This window comes from Ananas comosus, linkage group 19 (genome assembly GCF_001540865.1).
Source record: "Ananas comosus cultivar F153 linkage group 19, ASM154086v1, whole genome shotgun sequence".
Classification (NCBI taxonomy): Eukaryota; Viridiplantae; Streptophyta; class Magnoliopsida; order Poales; family Bromeliaceae; genus Ananas; species Ananas comosus.
Window position 1 is genome coordinate 5,374,957 of NC_033639.1, and position 21,509 is coordinate 5,396,465.

At 36.2% G+C, this 21,509-nt stretch overlaps 1 protein-coding gene across 1 annotated transcript; it reads right to left on the reverse strand.

The window, feature by feature from the left end:
• LOC109724755 (EH domain-containing protein 1-like) lies at window positions 704-21,076 on the reverse strand. Its single transcript, XM_020253688.1, has 13 exons — window positions 20,656-21,076; window positions 18,704-18,783; window positions 17,639-17,707; window positions 17,485-17,542; window positions 17,344-17,396; window positions 17,210-17,252; window positions 17,069-17,130; window positions 9,043-9,201; window positions 8,370-8,399; window positions 8,004-8,083; window positions 7,647-7,773; window positions 7,423-7,566; window positions 704-1,166 (listed from the first exon to the last, which is right to left on the reverse strand). Exons 1-13 carry the CDS (start codon window positions 20,978-20,980, stop codon window positions 981-983), a joined length of 1,416 nt encoding a protein of 471 aa, XP_020109277.1. The 5' UTR covers window positions 20,981-21,076; the 3' UTR covers window positions 704-980.

Sequence of the window (21,509 nt, forward strand, 5' to 3'; positions counted from 1 at the left end):
TAGAGAAATAAGTTAGTAAATGAACGGAGTTGTATGATTTTATTGAAACTAGGCTTTATAGAATAGAAAAGGTTGATTATTGCTTCTATATACATTTGTGAGGAGTGTGCCTTTTTAGTTTTTTTTTTTTTTCCGCTGCTTCTCTTTGCTTTTTAATTTGCTTCATTGTTGGGTAAAAGTTCATGGATTTTTGAATTTTTTTCCCCCCTTGAATTGAATAATACAGTAATCCCATTTATGAAGGAATAGACAATGTTTTTTTTTTATCTTTCTAAATGTTGGCCTTTAGTACAATTACGAGAGAGATATTGCAATCATAAAAATGCAGTAGCACCCTCAATTCAAAAAAGATAACAATCAATCTTTTTTCGACGATAAAATATACTTACTTAATATTTTATTTTATTATGTTATCATGTACATTTTAAAATTTTAATTTTTACTATTATTTTTTACCTCAAAAAATAAATTAAAATTTTATTTCTATTATCTACCTGCCACATCGCCCGGATCTCTACACTAGTATACATGAATGCGAATAGAGTTTCGTCAAATGGGCCTTTCCCTAGGGAGGCCACAACCCTAGAAATGAAGAGCACATATTTGACAAATTAATTAAAAATTCAGTTAAATTGCAATTATAAGCTACCAAGAACACATGACTAAAACTTACAAACCAGTAATCACAATTTACATTACAACATTTACAGCAGAAGCAGAAATATTAAGATCACAGTATAACTCCGTGTGTTCAGTAACTACAAATTACCTTTGAGGTATGTGTACAAAACTATCATGGCCTCAAATTTTAAACAACTTTACAACAACATAAAAAAGAATGAATATTTGATTGAGACAGAGCTTAAACTTTGTATGTTCTCATGATGCAAATACATCTCCCCATGGAACCTGTTTTCAATAATTTCTTGGTGAAAAAAGAATATAAAAAAAATACACGGTTAGGCATTTGCGATGCCTTTTCATTCATAAGGATTTCTGAATTTTCTGAGGAGTTCTGGGATGTCAAATGCGAGCATATCATCCACAGCCTGCACCATCTTTGGCTTTAGCTTCTCGAACTTGTCGATGTTGTAGCCACTTAAAACCTCTCTGAACTGCTCGACATTTGGAAAATCCCCTGGTGGTAGATGGAACTCCTTTTGAACCTGTTCAAACACGAATGTTCAATTTTAGTGGGAAGAGAATGTCAAGTCACTTGTTCCTCTTAATTTTGAGTGTGAACAAATTAATCAGATTACATTGCATTCGCTACATGGAGCAATGGATGTTGTACTGCAACATCAATTATTCGAACTAAATTAGCAACTAAAATTCTGGCGACTGTGATCTTCCGATAAATGATTGAACGGAAAATAGCCTATCAAAAGAAATACTGCCAGTTCTACAATTTGCAGCATGTATCTGATACATAAAACTCTTAAGCAACCAACAATACAAAAGGCGCCAAACTTTCTTCTTGTTGTTCCCAAGACAGACGGAAACACACCTTTTAGACGTGACGATTTAAAAGTTCTCGATGTAATTCTCGTATAGCACCAAAAAGAAATTAAAATGAGTTCGCCAGATGTTCGGTCATTTACAAAAGCACTATGATTAATTGCATTATATATGAAAATCCTCAATCTGCAAGAAATTGTTACCTAGCTACCTCGAACCAAGCAATCTTTTCCTTAATCTATACAATCCTCTAGGATGACCTTATTCACAAAGTCTTTGGATTATCACATGCATATTTCCTCATCAAAATCAAATCGGAAGACACAGTTCGGATGTCAAACTATTCAAGCATAAAATTAAAATTAGAAACCATGACAGAATCACTCTATACTACAGTCACAGACAACAGCAGGAACAAAATTTCCGTATATGGGTTCAGTGCCTTTTCAATTATGGTCAATGACCACAAGCTTTCTTTATACCTGTTCGATATATACAGTAGACTCGTGGTTGATCAGATATGTCATTTTGTACTTCATTGTATTTTTACCAATGGAAAAAAGGCTTAGTAATGTGTTTCTGATGTAATCAATCAATGTCTTCTTTATTTTTTGTGCCTCATTGCTTCATGAGAACTGTTCATCTAAACACTCAAGTTGATCTCCTCAGTCAATAAAACATAATATGAGGATGATGAATACCTTTAAAAAGGCTTTGGTTTGGAAAATATCTTTTAATACTTGTGAAAAAGCACTTTAGTTTTTTTTACAATGCAAATTGAGAATGTTGACTAAACAAATGCTCTCTTCATTGGCTGTTAAATATTTATAAGATCTTTTCTAATATAGTTATTAATCTCCTAATGAAGCAACAATATAATTCAGTTGCACCTTGTTCACGTGGTGTTTTCCCACAATAGTGATAATGACATCAAGATAAAACCAAAAGGACCTAATAGCAAGCATAATATCTCTAAATCAGGCTTTGCTTGTAGATACTTTGGTTGTGCTATTGTACAAGTGGACTTTTTAACATGCATTTGAACTCGGTGTTTTCCATCTTCAGTAAAAGTAAACCTTCATGGCATGCATTTTGTTACACTTGAAAATTACAAAAACACATCTGCTTCAAAGTATCTAAGGCTCTAAGCCACTCTTGTATTTGTATATATCCATTTAAAATGATGATGAAATACATCGCTTAACAACATTCAAGGTCAAGAAGAAGCTATTAATATTCATCCATCCAAATGGGTTACACGCACATTTATCTAGTGGGTGTACAAAAGAAAACAGTGTGCAGATAGTGAATTAGTAAAGCTCAAGGCACATTTGGTGGCCAAAGGCTATCCATGGGACAAAGGGAGTGGATTTCAATGAATTTTTCTCAAGGATAGTGAAACACATTTATAATACTTCTAGCTATGGTGGCATTTTTGACTTGGAGCTGCAGCAGTTTGATGTCAGAGTCACATTTCTTCTTGAGGATCTCAAAGAAGAAACTTAGAGCAGCCTCAAAGCTTTATTTAATCTGGAATATAGGAGTATCTATGACAATTGTGTTACAACAAGAAACTTGTAGATAGTTCTTTTATCCTGCTAATGCTTTATTTAGAGGGAATGCTGATTGCAACTAAGGATCCATCAAAAGCACAGAAGTTGACGGATCAGTTGAGCCGAGAATTCGACGTTTAGGACCTAGAAAATGCCAAGAAGTTACTAAGAATGGAGATCAGGAGAGACTCTGAATAAAGGAAGCTTTGACTGTCCCAAAACGCATTTATAAGGAAATTGTAAAGCAATTGAATATGTTGAGAGCCAAAAGCTGTCAGACGCATTAATCTAAAAATATTCATGTAAAATTTCTAGTAATCCTGGCAGGATAGTGCAAATCAAACACGCCCTGAAGACTAATTATGAGGGAAGAATATTTGATAAAGGTACCATATACTAGGGTAGTTCGTTGCTTAATGTAAGCACGATTTGCAATAGACCAGGCATTTCACAGACAATTAGTGTTGTTAGTCGGTATATGTTGAATCTAGAAAACAACATGGGAAAGCAGTGAAGTGGATCTTAATGTATGTGAAGAGTATGGCTGACACGAGAATCCTTTACATGAGGTAATCTGGAACTGCTGAAGTGAGAGGGTATGTGAACTCCAACTACACTGGAGATTTAGTCAAAATTTTATTATATGTTACATTTTTATGCTAGATGGCAAACCTATCAGTTGGAAGTCCATATTACAATACACTGTAGCATTGTCAACAATATAGGAGCGGAGTATATGCTGGCTATTGAAATAGCCAAGAAAGCAGTCTAGCTTGAAGGCTTGGTTAGTGACCTCGGCATGAAGCAGGATAAAGTAACGAGTTCTTCTAATAGTTGAGTGAAATTTGTCTCGCTTAAACTTAGATTGACAATGTAAAGACAAAGTATGTTGGATATAAAATACCACAAATTGAGGGAGTTCGTTTACAAGGATGATGGAAAATTTTAACTAATAAAGGTGTCTACAAAGTGTTAGATTTTATTGGGTTTTTTGTTGATTTAGAACTTCACGGGCTTGCTGGGCAGCCCAATATTCCATGGGCCTTGCCTGAGAGCCCATCTAAGGTTTCCACATGTGAGGATTAGTCTCACATTGAAAACTAAGTGTATTGTTGTTATTTATATACTCCTTCATTCTCAAGTTAGTTGCTTAGGAGAAAATGAGAGTTATGCTCTCGACTAAACACACGCACGCACGGCACGAACACGAGCCGAGACGAGGGGGCGGCGGTGCGCGCGGTCCAAGCCACCCGGTTTATTTTATTTTATCTTTATTTTGTTTGAGAGCCCTAATCCGTATCCTAACCCATATCCCGTATATTACATACTCGTAGTCTTATCCGTAAGCTTATCTTGCACTACACGGAATTGACGCGTTGAAGCAAGATATTTGCCTTGGATATATATATATTGGAGGAGGTTGCATGAGTTCAACCTCAACCTGGGCATACCTAAGAGCAAAATCCTAATCTCTACCTCGTTTTCTTCTGTTTTCTCGCTATTGATATTTTGCGCTGATTTCCACCGAACTTTCTAATATTTCGCTGGATCTAAAGCTTGTTGGATTCATCTTGCGCCACCTTGAAAGCGTGCCGACGGGGTGGAACGCGGACGTCGTATCCCTAGAAGTAATTGTCAGGAAGCCTCACACGTGGAGGGGCAATTTCGCTTCTAAGACAGTACTCCCCACGCCTCGATCCATAGGCCTTTTCTAATCCTTTTCTCTACAGTATTTTTTATTTAATTTCTTTTCGAAATTTTTCTAAAACTGAAATTAAACTTTCGAATTGCTTTTAAAGAATATTTTACTAAAAGATCAAAAAGATTTTCCAACACAAAGGACAATATAGATGGTATCATATCAAAACCTACAACAGGATAAAGAACTTTCAATTTCATTAAGCACTATTATTTATTTGTGTATTTGTTTCTTATTATTTTTGTTATTTTAATCTGTAAATAGCAGATGTAGGATGATCCTAAATCCCAATTTTGTTATTTTAATCTGTTATTTTAATTGTTAGATTGTGTTCTTTCTAATTGTTAGATTTGTGTATTTGTTTCTTCTAGAAGGAATTTTGACATGAAATTGAGAGTTCACAAGTTCATAAGCATGCTGAGAGTATGATTACAACTTAAAAAGTACCTATGTGGTCCTTCCACATTGTTGCAATCAATGGTAGAAATGGATGAGATCGGAAGTATGGGGTGAGNTAGTGACCTCGGCATGAAGCAGGATAAAGTAACGAGTTCTTCTAATAGTTGAGTGAAATTTGTCTCGCTTAAACTTAGATTGACAATGTAAAGACCAAGTATGTTGATATAAAATACAACAAATTGAGGGAGTTCGCTTACAAAGATGATGGAAAATTTTAACTAATAAAGGTGTCTACAAATTGTTAGATTTTATTGGGTTTTTTGGTGATTTAAAACTTCATGGGCTTGCTGGGCAGCCCAATATTCCATGGGCCTTGCCTGAGAGCCCATCTAAGGTTTCCACATGTAAGGATTAGTCCTACATTGAAAATTAAAAGTGTGTTGTTATTATTTATATACTCCTTCATTCTCAAGTTAGTTGTTTGGGAGAAAATGAGAGTTATGCTCTCGACTAAACACACGCACGCACACACAGCACGAGCACGAGCCGAGCCGGGGGGTAGCGGTGCGCACTGTCCAAGCACCCGGTTTATTTTATTTTATTTTATTTTTTTATTTTATCTTTATTTTGTTTGGGAGCCCTAATCCGTATCCTAACCCATATCCCGTATATTACGGACTCGTAGCCTTATCCGTAGGCTTATCTTGCACTATACAGAATTGACGCATTGAAGCAAGATCTTTGCCTTGGATATATGTATTGGAGGAGGTTGCATGAGTTCAACCTCAACCTGGGCATACCTAAGAGCAAAACCCTAATCTCTACCTCGCCTTCTTCTATTTTCTCGCTATTGATATTTTGCGCTGATTTCCACCTAACTTTCTAATATTTTGTTGGATCTAAAGCTTGTTGGGTTCATCTTGCGCCACCTTGAAAGCGTGCCGACGGAGTGGAACGTGGACGTCGTATCCTTGGAAGTAATTGTCAGGAAGCCTCGCACGTGGAGGGGCAATTTCGCTTCTAGGACAATGCTCTACACACCTCAATCCATAGGCATTTTTTAATCCTTTTCTCTACATTATTTTATTATTTAATTTTTTTTCAAAATTTTTCTAAAACTGAAATTAAACTTTCGAATTGCTTTTAAAGAATATTTTACTAAAAGATCAGAAAGATTTTCCAACACAAAGGACAATATAGATGGTATCATATCAAAACCTGCAATAGGATAAAGAACTTTCAATTTCATTAAGCACTATTATTTATTTGTGTATTTGTTTCTTATTATTTTTGTTATTTTAATCTCTAAATAGCAGATGTAGGATGATCCTAAATCCCAACAATAGCAAACTCATATTTGGTACGCAATATTACTATCCACCAACTATATGTTTCTAACAGGTGAAAAATGCAAGAGTAAGAGAAAAGAAAAGCACTAAAGAGACAAAAAGACAGATTCTTCAGCTCCGATGCACCTAAACCCCTACGTATTCCGACTAATACTAAAAAAAGAAAGAAACACAATCTAACAATTAAAACTAACAGTAAACTCAAAAATAATACGAGATTTGGATTCACCAGCGATACGAAGACTAGAAACCAGCTAACAGTACAATTTCTAATATGTTATCTTCCTGACATTGAGGAAACAAAGAATCAGTATGAATAGTTCTGTTATCACAAGCAACTTTCCCCACACAAGTGTCAGCTGAAATTGTAAGTGAGAATAATGCTAGAGATAGTTCCGATGAAATTGTATTTATTTTCATCTTTGCATGTTCACAGTAGCTTTCATATACTTCAACAAAAATCCAAATCTCTCTTTTGTTGTTACAGAATTTATGTGAAAACAATTAATATACAGTGAAGTAAATTTGGACCTTTTTTCCCTTAATACACTAAATATTTTGGAGGCCTTCGAGAAGGAATTTTGCCATGAAATTGAGAGTTCGAAAGTTCATAAGTATGCCGAGAGTATGATTACAACTTAAAAAGTACCTATGTGGTCCTTCCACATTGTTGCAATCAATGGTAGAAATGGATGAGATCGGAAGTATGGGGTGAGACCTACTTGAGCTTTGCTAATTTGTCATTTTGTTCAAGTTATATTTAACTGAAAATTTTCTGATTTTGATTGGAAACAAATGATGACTGTTAAATTGTAATATTACTAAATTAACAACCAATCTACTATAACTACATGTCGGTAATTCCAGAAACTACTAACACAAACCTGAAAGTTGGAACTTGTGAAATCAAAGAAATTGATGCAATATGAACAGCGGAATTGTTGAAAATAAAGTACTTTAGCACCTTCGCAAACTCATCCTCGAGGTTATCTATGAGTCTCTGCTGAGTCTTGGCCTTGCCCATCATTGCAGGCATTTCCTTCTTCAAGTGGCTGATTATATAAGCATGAATTTTGGCCGCTCTTGCACGCTTGACAAATTCATTGATCTGCAATTGACAACAAGCTTATGATGATAAAAGAGCAACAAAAATGAGGCTTATCCAGAAGATCGATAAATGTGAATTACACGGCGGTCGCAAGCCTTCTTAGGAATATCTTTCAGATCAGAAAGCAGGTCCTCTTGTTCTCTCTCAAACAGTTCCTTCCCAATTGGACCAATGGCAGCTTCATTTACTGGTTTGTCATTAAAGGAACTGCAGAAGTTCACTAGGATGAGTTCCATTATTGTAATGTCATATGACGGTTTACAACGAACTTAGGTAGAAATTTTTATTCGGTGAAACATATAGGGTATTTCAGATTAAGAAATTGAAAGGAACTTTCCAAAGAAACAGAAAAAGCAACAATTATGAAAGCCAAAAGTTAACACTCATATAAAATTTTACAAACCACAAAATGCAAAAGGAAAGGAAAGGCAATGTACCCAATATAAACACGCATGACTTCAGGGGTGTTAAGTACTTTTCCAAGCGACCACAACAATGCTCCATAGACTCTCATTAGCTGGGATATCATTTAAGATCTCATTTAGCTGCAGTACTACTTGCATTTACAAATTTACCAGAAATAGAATGATTCAGTGACACCAATAAATTGCCGTACGCTGAGCATTTAAAGATGGCTAAATATCTTCTCCCTGAATCTTACCCAACTTATACACTAATGTCATGAACCTAAAACTTAATAACTTTAAGTGTTAGATATAGAGAACTCTTGACTTAAGTCACATGTTTTCAACAGAAAGGGACTTTTCAATTCCATGCTGTCTGAATCTAAGCATAAAAAATACCTGTTTCCCCATCAAACTACTTTCCAATGCCTGTTTGTATGGTAAAACAATTTATTCCCCTGCGTTATCCATCAAGCCTGTCAAAAAATTGATTCCCTGTGTAAGGTACCGAACTTCTTAAATTATGAAGTTGCGGTGGGGTGTAGTATGCTGAAATTTTAATATAAAAATAAATATAAATGAAAATAGTGTGAAATACTATTTTATTGGACTTATAGACATAAAATATAAGTCTAGAATGGCCCGTGTTGAAATCGGAGCGAAAACAGAAGATTTAGAATTTTCNAAGATAAAAAGCATACAAAAAAAAAAAAAAAGAAGAAGAAGATGAAGATGAAGGTTACTCCTTTCATCACCAGCAAGTTAGTTGAAGAACAAGAAGTGATGACATATTTAACAACATGATTTCAAGAAGACCTTTCTTTGCTATTTTGATAATGCTGCTCCATTATTTTACATATGGGGAAATTTTTAAAAAAAGAACATCTTCTATTGTTACTTTCATTTATACCATATGGACAATGCTAGTAAAGCAGGTTTGTCTTATTAGTAGCCTCAAGGCGATATGCTAGTCAATGACAAGAAGTAATTCTAGCATCAGAATTCACTTGCTATTATAAAATGACATCCAAGCAAGTTGATAAAATATTTTCAGAACAGAAAAAGAAGGAAATAAAGAAAATAACTCATCAGATATAACGAAGGGTCTATTACTTACCAATAGAGGAGAAACGAAATCATTGAATTGATAGGTCACTTCCAAAGGCTTCAGTTTTTCAATGTATAATTTCTTTAACCCATCAACAATTGAAGTTACTGATTTTAGAGGTATCTAAACAGAACAAACACAAAAATATTATCAACAGAAGCATCATGTCTAAATAATAAATGCCGAAAGATTTATTTAGTATATTTTAGGAGATTTAACATAAAGTCAATATAACAAATATGAGACAGCTATACAATACTATTACAGCTTTAGAATATTAGAGGTACAAATCACATATATTCCCCAATATGGTTTGGAAAATAACCTACCAGTGGAGCTACTTCGATCCCACGTGATATTGTTTGCTCTCATTACAGGTAAAGTGAGAAATTAATTTTAAAATATTGGCTTTTCATAACCAATATTTCCACAAAAGGTGACACTGTCTACGGGGACAGGAATGCTAGACGGAAAAGTAGTTATATATGTATCTCAAGCAAAAAAAGTCAGCTAAGTTATCCAGAATAACCTAGGAAAAACAATTTAAAAGACGATAATTATGAATTATGCTTGTTACAAAAGTTTAGTTAAACTTATCATCAAAATTAGGTAAGATATACTTTAGAGCCATTTACGCTTCAGCAAATGTGAAAGCTTTCTAGTTCAAAACCCAAAACCATTTACTTGGAGCATCTAAGGCCCTAGAGCACTTCTAGAAACCAAACAAATGTGGATGATTGTTAGGGCTTGTTTGGTTCATCCATTTTGCGTATGGAATGGGAATCGGTTTGATCAAATTCGGTTAATTTTGTTTTGGTTCGCATGAATCGGTTTGGGATTCCTATTCCGGACTGGAATGGGAATGGCACATTAGCCTTCAACTTGATTCCGATCTTCTAGCCCGGATTGAGATTTCATTCCGGAAGCCCACTAAGTTCTCGAAGCCCATGTGACCATCTTTCCCTCCTTCTCTTCAGTCTTCACCCCTTTCTCATCAAAAAAAAAAACCTATTCTCTCTCAAAACCCTATCCCTAACCCACATCAATAAAAGTTTTTAAAAATAAATTTGATATTTTTTTTGGAAAACTTATTAGAGAATAGTATTATATTTTTCATAAATTTTAAATAATATAAATTTATATTTGAGAGTAAAATTAGTATTATAGTATTCTATAATTTTTTTAGTTTATACGAACCAAACAATGAAATGTGAATAACTCATTCCAATTCCCAATCCACAAATAAACCAAACGTCTTGGGGGAGTGGGCCATTCTAATTACCATTCCAATTCATTCCCATTCCATTATCCATTCCAATTCCACCCTTGAACCAAACAAGCCCTTAGAGTTATATCCAAAAATATAAGTGTTGTGGCACGAGGTCCCGTTGGGCACTTGCTAGCGACAGTAAGGAACGGTGCCTGTTGCGTCGTGTCGTGCTGATTCGTGCTATTGACAAAATACGTGTGCCAGTACACTCTAGGAAGAATTATTTATTTTCTTTGACACCAATATATTCTAATTGATCTTAGTATAGTCTTTACCATATCTTTTGTACTCTATTAATGTAATCAGTTGCTAGCATGGAAAAAAGAGAACTTTTAGTCGTACTGTTAAATTTGGTTTAGATTTGTAGTTATCTAAATTGAGGATAAATCCTAAACTACTTGGGATAAGATATAATTTAGATTTAATTTGGTCTATATGGATCATAAGTAGGAGTCTAATTCTAACCGAGTTAGAATTACGGTTAGAATTAGACTTATGTGCAGGAGTTATGCATTATATATGCATACCACGGCCAAGTTAATGCAGCCACGACTCAAATTAAGAGCCATGCAAATTAACCAAGATGTTGGTGGTCCATCCGTACGAAAGTAGCAACACCAATTAGAGGCAAGCTCTAATGATGACGCAATATTAATTAGACCCATGCCTAATTAATTAAGTCAACAAGGTGGTGGTGCCCGTATGGTTGAGAGAGCGAGCCGTTTTGGCGTCTCTTATACAACGCAACTTTCGTCGTTTCAGATCTTATTAAGGCTTTAGAGCGATCATCTTTGTACTTCGCCTTTCGACATTAATAAAGTCTTTGCTCCATCTTCGCCGGTGGACGTAGGTCGTTGGCCAAACCACGTTAATTTTTCGGTGTGCTCTTTCCTTATCTTTTCTTTTCCTGCATAAATTATTTTCTAGATCTATTTTTTGCCATTCCGATTCTAACAAACTGGCGTCAGAGCCTTTCTATTTACTTTGAGAATTAAGATGACGACAAAGTTCGAGATCCAGAAATTTGACAGGACCAACACTTTCGCATTATGGCAAGTCAAGATGCATGCTATATTGACGGAACAAGGTCAGGATGACGACAAAGTCAGGATTGCAGAAGACACTGTTGGGAAAAGAAAAGATGCACGATTCGTTGACACCGGAGCAAAAGGAGGAGATTGATGACAAAGCTCTTACGGCAATACAATTATATTTATCCGATGAGGTATTGCGCGAGGTCTTGGATGAAAAGACCGTTGTAGGGCTTTGGCTTAAATTGGAGTCTCTTTATATGACGAAATCTCTCACCAACAAGTTATATTTGAAGCAACGTCTCTTCATATTGCGCATGGCGGAGGGTACCTCTATTAAGTTGTATTTAGACGAATTTAATTCTATTATTATGAATCTCCGCTCGATAGATGTTAAAATCGAGAAAGAGGATAAAGCTTTTTTATTATTATGTTCTTTACCACCCTCTTATAAGAATCTTTGTGAGACTTTCTTGTTTTGACGAGATACTCTATGTCTCGATAATGTTAAATCCTCTTTATATTCCAAATAGAGGATTGACATGCAAATAAGCAATGAGACAGGTGGAGCTTCAGGACAAGGTTTGGTCGCTAGAGAGAGGTCTCGGAAAAAGGGTTCCGATAATAGAGGTACATCTAGATCAACATCAAAGTATAGGAATCTGATTTGTGGTTATTGTAAGAAGAAGAGTCACATAAAAGCTGATTGTTTTAAGTTGAAAAATAAAGAACAACAGAGGAATAACGATGATAAGAATCAAGATCAGAAAAACACTAATATTAAGGCAGAAGCAAGTGTTGCAGCAGAAGAATCAGATGGAAATGATATTGTCTTCACAGTTACGAATAAAACACGCAGATAGAATAAGTGGCTTATGGACTCCGCGTGTTCCTTCCATATCTGTACGCATAAAGAATAGTTCTCGATGTACAAGCCTATTCAAGGTGAAGATGTATTGATGGGAAATCACTCTAAGTGTACAGTTATTGGAATTGGCACTGTTTGGCTACGGATGTTCGATGGAGTAGTGAGGACTATATCTGAGGTTCGACATGTTCCGAATAAGGAAAAATCTGATCTTATTGGGTACACTTGATGCTAAAGGCTTTAAGTATTCTTCAGCTGATGGATTAATGAAGGACATCTTATAGTGATGAAGGCCAAGTTGTCCGGCATGTTATATGTTCTACAGGGTTCCACTGTGACAGGTTTAGCAGCGGTGACTTCTTCCTCTATATCAGATTCGGATAGCACTAGATTATGGCATATGCGACTGCGCCGTATGAGTGAATATGGTATGATGAAGTTGAGTGAGAGAGGTTTACTTAATAGTCAGAGTTTAGAAAAGTTGGATTTCCACGAGCATTGTGTTCTTAGCAAACAAAAGAGAGTCAGTTTTAAGGCCGTAGTTCACCAGACAAAAAGTACTCTGGACTACATTCATTCTGATCTTTGGGAACCCTCTCGTACTCCTCATAGAAATGCTAGATATATGTTGACTTTTATTGATGACTATTCTCGTAAAGTGTGGGTATTCTTTCTTAAAAATAAGGATGAGGTGTTCAATTATTTCAAGCAGTGAAAGGTCATGATTAAGAAGCAAACTGAAAAGAAGATAAAGAGATTAAGGACTAACAACGGTTTGAAATTCTGTTCAGCAGAGTTTGAAGAATTCTGCAAGAAGGAAGGGATCGTCAGATATAAAACCGTAAGGCATACTCCACAGCAAAACGGGGTGGCCGAACGAATGAACAGAACTCTTTTGGAAAGAGCTCGTTGTATGCTCTCTAATGCTGGCTTAGCTAAGAGTTTCTGGGCAGAGGCGATCTCTACGACATGCTATTTGGTAAATCGATCTCCACATTCAACACTTGATTGCAAAACTCAGGATGAGGTATGGTCTGGCAGCCCTTTCTTATTATTGTTATTTGCGAATATTTGGTTGTCCTGCGTATGTTCATGTCAATGAAGGCAAGTTAGAACCTAGGGCTAAAAAGTGCATTTTTATTGATTATGCAACGAGGGTTAAGGAATATAGATTGTAGTGTCCTGAATCGTTTAAATTAATTATTAGTAGAAATGTCACATTTGATGAGTCTGTTATGTTATATCCTAACTATAATTCTTCTGATGAGACCCCGAGTGCTAGCAAACAGGTGGAGGCAGAGACGGATGGTATAATTCAGTCTCAAGATTCTTCTCAATCAGAGCAAGTTCAGTCACCGTACACCTCAGTAACAGAAACCCCACAAGTTGAGAGGTAGAGCATTGCAACAGGCAGAGCAAGGAGATAGATCAAACCACCGCAGAGATACGGTTATGAGGATATGGTTGCTTATGCTTTTACAGCGGCACAAGAAACAGAAGAAAAAGGCGAACCTTCCACATATAATCAAGCTATTTCTAGCGCCAGTTCTGCAGAGTGGTTGGTAGCAATGAATGAGGAGATGGAGTCTCTTCATAAGAATTGCACATGGGAGTTGGTAAAACCGCCTACAGCCAAGAAAATTATTGGCTGCAAGTGGGTCTTCAAGAAAAAGTTTGGAATCCCCAGTGTGGAAGATACAAGGTACAAAGCTCGTTTAGTTGCTAAGGACTACAACCAGGTAGAAGGTGTTGACTTTAATGATATTTTCTCACCCGTTGTGAAGTATGCTTCTATTCGCGTTTTTTTATCGTTACTAGCCATGAAGGACCTGCATCTTGAGTAGCTTGATGTTAAGACAACTTTTCTACGTGGAGAACTTGAGGAGCAAATTTATATGAAACAGCCGGAGGAATTCATTGTTGAAGAGAAGGAGAACCATGTTTGCCTGTTAAATAAATCGCTTTCTAGCTTAAAGCAGTCTTCTCGACAATGGTATAAGCGGTTCGACTCTTTCATGACAGGTCACAGATATTCCAGTTGTGTGTATTTCAGAAAGCTTGATAAGGAATCTTTCATATATTTATTGCTCTATGTCGATAATATGTTAATTGCTTCCAGCAATATAGTTGAGATAAATAAATTGAGGCTTTACTTAAGAGTAAGTTTGAGATGAAAAATCTAGGTGCTACTAAGAAAATTCTTGGTATGAAAATTAAGAGGGACAACAAATCAGGACTACAGTATTTGACATAGGAGAAATATATAGAGAAGATTTTAAAGCGTTTCATCATGACAGATGCAAAACCGGTGAGCACTCCTTTTGCGACGCATTTCAAACTTTTTGCCGAGGCATCACCGCAGTCCGATGATAAGCAGGAGTACATATTTCATGTTCCCTATTTTAGTGCTGTCGGGAGCATCATGTACGCCATGGTTTGCACACGACCGGACATCTCCTACGTAGTAAGCATGGTTAGCAGATATACGACCAATCCTGGTAAGGCTCATTGGCAAGATGTTAAGTGGATTCTGAGATACTTACGAGGTACCACTAACACTTGTTTGGAGTTTGGGAGGTGTAATGATCGTGTGGTTAGATATGTTGATTCAGATTTTGCAGGTGATTTGGACAGAAGGAGATCACTTTCAGGTTATGTATTCTCTATTGGTGAATGTGTAGTTGGAAAGCTTCATTATAACCTATTGTCACCTTGTCTACGACTAAGACGGAATATATTGCTATAACAGAGGGTGTGAAGGAAGCTATGTGGCTAAGAAGCTTATTTGGGGAGCTTACTTCTTGTTGGGATCCGATGATTGTTTATTCAGATAGTCCGAATGCTATTTATTTGTCTAAAGACCAAATGTTTCATGAGAGGACAAAGCACATCAATACAAAGTTTCACTTTGTTCGGGATGTAATTGGGAAACGCACGGTGACTATTAAGAAGATTGGTACTGAGGACAATCTGGCAGACATGCTTACTAATTCTCTTACCATTGCCAAATTCAAGCATTGTTTGGATTTGGTAGCAGTTGGCAGCACTTCAGGCCCTGTAGGGCATTTGGAGATGACGGAGCACGAAGCATTAAGGAGCATTAAGAAGTATTGAGGAGAATTTAAACCAAAGTGGAGTTTTGTGGCGATCTCGAGATAGCGGCTAAACTACAAATTAAACCAAGGTGGAGATTGTTAAATTTGGTTTAGATTTGTAGTTATCTAAATTGAGGATAAATCCTAATCTAATTGGGATAAGATATAATTTACATTTAATTTGGCCTATATAGATCATAAATAGGAGTCTAATTCTAACTGAGTTAGAATTAGACTTGTGTTTAGGAGTTATGCATTATATATGCATACCATGGCCAAGTTAATGTGGCCGCGACTCAAATTAAGAGCCATGCAAATTAATCAAGATGTTGGTGGTCCATCCGTACGGAAGTAGAAACGCTAATTAGAGCCAAGCTCAAATTAGAGGCAAGCTCTAATGACGCCGCAATATTAATTAAACCCATGTCTAATTAATTAAGTCAACAAGGTGGTGGTGTCCGTATGGTTGAGAGAGCGAACCGTTTTGGCGTCTTTTATACGACGCAACTTTCGTCGTTCTGGATCTTGTTAAAGCTTTAGAGAGATCATCTTTGTACTCCGCCTTTCAACATTAATAAAGTCTTTGCTCCATCTTCTCCCGTGAACGTAGGCCGTTGGCCGAACCACGTTTATTTTTCGGTGCGCTCTTTCCTTATCTTTTCTTTTCCTGCATAAATTATTTTCTGGATCTATTTTTCGCCGTTCCAATTCTAACACGTACTATCAGGCTCAGCACAAGCCTTATATCGTACTTGTACCTTGCAACACGTCGAGCACGATTTGTGCCGATGAACACAAAAATCCTTGGTTATATGTATAATCTAAAAGCAAAAGCAATAGTTTGTTCTGGGTAATTATTAGAGTTATTCCTATAAACTGGGGATCAAAAATTCATTCCTGATCCCACCCCACCCCACCCCACCCCACCCCATCTAGCAAGGTGCTATATACCAACAAGTTCATGTCCATAAATATATTTGATGAAAACTGTAACTACTGTAATGATATACCATTAGCTGGAAGTACAAAAAGCAATGTTTCTAGAACTTGCAAAATGATATGGTATATGGGAGCATGACTATGTGAAAATCCATATTATATTTCTAATTACAAGCAGTTCCGGCGTGAAGACCAAATAATACAACGCGAGCAAAAGTTCCTAGATTCATGGAGATATAGAACAGCATATAAGTTATCATGCTTAATGATGATATCTATACTACCCAATATCGTCATGATATCAGCCAATTTCATTCTTTTAACTAGCTGAGGAAGAATTTGCAAATTGATAAAACCGGGCGGACGAATTTTCCATCTCCAGGGGAAACCGCTATTATCTCCTATCAAATAAATTCCCAATTTTTCCTCAAAAAAAAAAAAAAAAATTTCCCAATTCTCCTTTTTCCTAAAGCGAGTTTCCTACCAACTGTAGCCGCACCATGGGCGTATATACAAAATCACAATTATAACCAAATAGGTTTCGGAAGAGCTCCTAGGGATAAGAGACATAGGGCTGAAGAGAGAGCCAAAGTGGGTTTCAGAAGACCTACGGATAAGAGACATAGGGCATATATACGAAATCACAATTACAAGCACATCGATACTTAAGTGCGCCACATACAAAAACAAGCAAAACTTTCTAACTAGGCTTCAGAAAGGGAGACATGATGCAGTTAGCACACATACTATATGTGCCAACAAAATATCAGCATAGCACAAATAGTACCTTTTTTGATGATTTTGAACTAAACCAACGAGCTGAAGGTGGTGCCTCGGGCTGACGAGGTGCTGCACATCAACAGCTACAGTAAGAACCTTTCTTTTAACTAACAGTTCACATATTGCTTGAAATTAGAAGCCTCCATACCATCGAGATTCGGATCTGACTTCTTTTCTGACCGCTTCTTTTTCTAGAAAATGGTGAATTCAAAATAAATTTAAAAAATCATCCATTCAACAAGTTTTCTCATAGAAGAAAAAGAAATTGAATAAAAGACATACAGCTAGTAATATATCCAAACCTTCCATAGCTGGAGGTTTCAAGCTCTCCAAATCTGCTAAAACAAAGTTGAATACCAATAGTACATTAGAGCTAATTTATCTCTTACAAATCCACATAATCCTACTGGCTTCCGCTTTTACCTGCATTACTAAGAATATCTTGATTAATTTCGTGCCCTTCTTGTGCTAGGGAAACAAGCTGCATATTCCACAGTGTAATCAGTGAGTCAGCAAAAATATTTGCTTAGAACAGAGAAAATTGCAGGAACAAAATTTTCGGTAATGCAATAAAAACCTGCATTGCACCAATAAACTCTTGGAAACCCAGAAATCCTTGTCTTTTAGAATCAGCAATAGCCCACACCTTTAATGCAAAATTTTGAGCAATATCAGTATAGCTTTATATGATACATAACAACAGGCCAAAATAATTAGAAGGATATCAAACAGAAAGGAATACAATTTGCCAGACAAAAGAAAGCAGTATAATTTAAAAGCATAATAATAGCCATATTAGAATATACAATCGACAAATGGGAAAGAACCTCAATTAAATGGTTATATACAATAGGTGCTTCTTTTTCTGTACGAGAAGTGCTTTTTTTTTGTACGAGAAATTACCTGGTTACACAAGGTTATCACCATATAAAGGCAAATTGCCAATTTCATCTCTTCTGTTGTTGAATATGTTTAAAGCACGCTTATGAAATAATGTGCTTAATAAGAATTCTCTTTGTCACTTCCTCGACATCTATCAAGAATAGTCTCTTCATCTGCCGAGTAAATAATTATCTCATGTACTTATCATTTAAAAATCAAAGAAACAACTCCACTTTATATTAGTTGAAACAAAATCAACTCATTACAAGACAAAATTAGAGCAATATAAATTGAAGAAAATTGACTCTTGCTGCTGGAGCTTGACTAAGGTGCAGAATTTTGTTAAGCGTGTTCGTGCGTTTTTGACTGTTATTACTCTGCTTAGACAGTAGATTAGTGTTATGTGACGAGCAAGTTGCTCTAGGCGTACTTGTTTCATTTATTTTCATTTCTTTGTTAGATTTGGTTGCTTTGCCGTTCACTAATTGAGTTGTGGTTGTTTTTGGCTGCGAATCAATATTTATGTACATTATTTTTTTCCATTTAATGAATTACGCTGGAAATCACACAGTGTCCTTTTTTCTGAAAGGTAAGTAACATTGTACCTTGCAGCGAAAAAAAAAATGAAGAAAATGTGAAGAAAATGAAGAAAATAAGCTAAAACAGAGAAGAATAAAACAAGCTACGTGAAGTAATAAAATTACAATTGCGCTGGATGTGTAATTTGTAATACAAAGGATTTCTAATTATAAAGCCACACCTGTTTGAGTTCGGGCCGGGAAAGCTTGGACATGGCAAAGAACTTGAGTGCATCCTTCCCCGTGATGCGTCCATCTCCATCTTTAATCACCAGAAAAAGAAACCGACAATGGGTTTTATTCAAAGTCAAGATGCGATGCACAAAAAACTGAACCATAAATGTCTCAAAATGAAAATCTAGTAAACTAGATGTGTTTTATGATTTAGCATTTGTCTCTTATAGGTCGAACAACAACTCTTCAAACACAAAGAGCCTTGGAATTACTATATAACAAGGATTTAAGTGCTGTGGCACGGGGTCGTGTCCGAAACTTGCCGGCACAGTGCGTGCAGAGCCGTGTCGATAAGTGCCGGTTACAAAAAATATCTGTGGCGACACGTAATGGCATGACATATTTATTTTTTTTAGCAACAAAATATGTCAATTATTTATTATGCATTTTTATCAAATCTTTTGAACTTTATTGAGAAAATTACTTACTAATTTCAAGAATAAAGGGTTTTGAGTTGTGCCATCAGCACGCGGGCTGTATCGTGTCGATATCTTGCTAGCACGATACGACACGGTAGATACAGCCTGTACCGATAGACACTTTAATCCTTGCTATATAATGTAATAGTAGATTTTCAAAACTATAGAACCGGTCTAGATGTTAGAACAGGTTATCTAGTGATAGCTTATATCCTATGTAGATTTTGCTTTTATGATTGCAACCTAAGAATTCACTTTTCATCCACAGCAATGTCCTAAGAACCAGGAGTCTTAAGAATAATGTGTTCTACGTCCAAAGTAATTTACCTTGTTCCAAGAAAATGATTTATTGGATACATATAATACGCCGTCGTAGACTCAAATTATACTCAGCATCTACTGATAGTTGTGAGCCTTTTGAATAAATAAAAAAGATGTAGAAAACAGGATATTCAGGAATCCAAACATGCCCATAATTTGTTGTACACATAGTTTTAGACATTGTCGATAACACATCTATGTGATTTTTTTTTTTGTAATTTGAGACACCTATAATTGAATATAGGCAGTGGTGTACAAGTAATCTGGTGCGCCAGTTTCAGGCAATAGTTTTCTCACAAAGAATAGGGAAAGATCAAGGAAAACATATATGTGAGAAACTCCACTGCTTGCTTTGCTTTAAAATTCACACACATCACTTGATTAATGATAGATTAACAAGAAGGAAACAACCCCATTATGTTTTGGCTTAAGTATAATAATCACCCCTCGCACGTTTGGCTGTGTCTCGTTTACCCCCTTGCATTAAAAGTGCATCAATTACTTTTCTATTCTTTATCATTGTTTCAAATTGTTGGAATTAAAGCAAGGTTTAAAGTGCCCATCGGCACGAGCTGTATCCACCATGCCATATCGTGCCAGCAAGATATCGGCACGATACAGCTCCCGTGTCGATGGCACAACTCAAAACTCTTTATTCTTGAAATTAGTAAGTAATTTTCTCAATAAAGTTCAAAAGATTTGATAAAACTAAATAATAAATAATTGACATATTTTATTGCTAAAGAAAATAAATATTTCACGTCATTATGTGTCGGCACACACATATTTTTTATGACCGACATGCATTGGCACATCCCGACACGCACCATGCCGGTAAGTTTCCGACACGATCCCGTGCCACGGTACTTAAATTCTTAAATTAAAGACTGAAAATTTACAAACTAGATAGCCAACGTATCCAAAAACCGAAATCTGCTCGGTTGCTTGTTTTAAATCCTAATCCATATCTTATGTGAATTCGATTGAATTAGAACCGATCAACGTGGACGCACCATACGGCAACACTAAAATAGACAGGGACTAAAATTGCAAGGGGTTTATCAAATTCGCTGTTCACTATTGCTCTGAGATTCGTGTTGATTGGAAACTGTGCGAGAAAAGATCGAGAAAATGGGGGTGGAAGAGGATTAATTAAATACCAGAATCGGCAACGGAGAACCACTGCTGGTAGGTCTGTTGAAGCTCCCTCGAGCAGGAGGATTTGGGAGAGGAGACCAAATCCATTCGCGGGAGGAGTTTCAGCACGTTGTTGTGAATTATGATGGAGGAGAAGAGAGACAAAAAGTAAAATTTAAAAAAAAAAAAAAAAAAAAAAAAAAAAAAAAAAAAAAAAAGAAGGGTCGGGGTGGAGGGAAAGAAGGGTAAATTAAGAGAGTTTTGGGGAGCATGCATTTGGTGGCTTGTGTTCGCAGAATTAAATTGGATGGTTTCCTTGAGCTCGGAGAAGCTTGCAGGACGCCACATGCGGCGGGGCGGGGAAATGGGAAGTGCTTAATTTGGCAGGAATGCTAACTATAAATAGAGGAGGATTAGGCAAATATGAGGAGGAATAAGACAGCGAAAAAAAGAAAAAAAATATGCACAATGACCTCCCTAAATCTTAGCACTTCTGCTCACCAGATGGACTTTTACTTTTGACCTGCGACACCTCTTAGTATTTTTGATAGTACTATATATAAGGGTCGCAATCCAGCTCTTGTTTACAGGAAAATTCATGTTGGGCTCGAAATGAGCTCGAAATTGAATCGATCGTCTAGTAAACAAGCCGAACATGAGTTAGAATTAGCTTACTCGTGTTCAACTCGATAACAGTCATATATATATATAGAGAATTGAGCTCCTATGCTTTTAAAAGTACTAAGTTATTGGTGCTTACAGATTTTTTGCTATTGGATTAAGAGATGTGCGGTTAGGATGATGTGGGCCCCCTAGAGTATAGTGGGTGGTTGGTTGAATAGTATAAACTAACGGTTGAAAATGATCAGAGGAGTAG

Bases quoted from the DNA above. Each gene is read 5' to 3' on its own strand.
- LOC109724755 (XM_020253688.1), bottom strand. From the start codon at position 20,980: ATGTGGCGTCCTGCAAGCTTCTCCGAGCTCAAGGAAACCATCCAATTT. The intron at 17,397-17,484 runs GTAAAAGCGGAA...TTGTTTTAGCAG, and splicing joins AGATATTCTTAGTAATGCAG to ATTTGGAGAGCTTGAAACCT. The intron at 1,167-7,422 runs GTGCTAAAGTAC...GTGTTTGAACAG, and splicing joins TCGAGGATGAGTTTGCGAAG to GTTCAAAAGGAGTTCCATCT.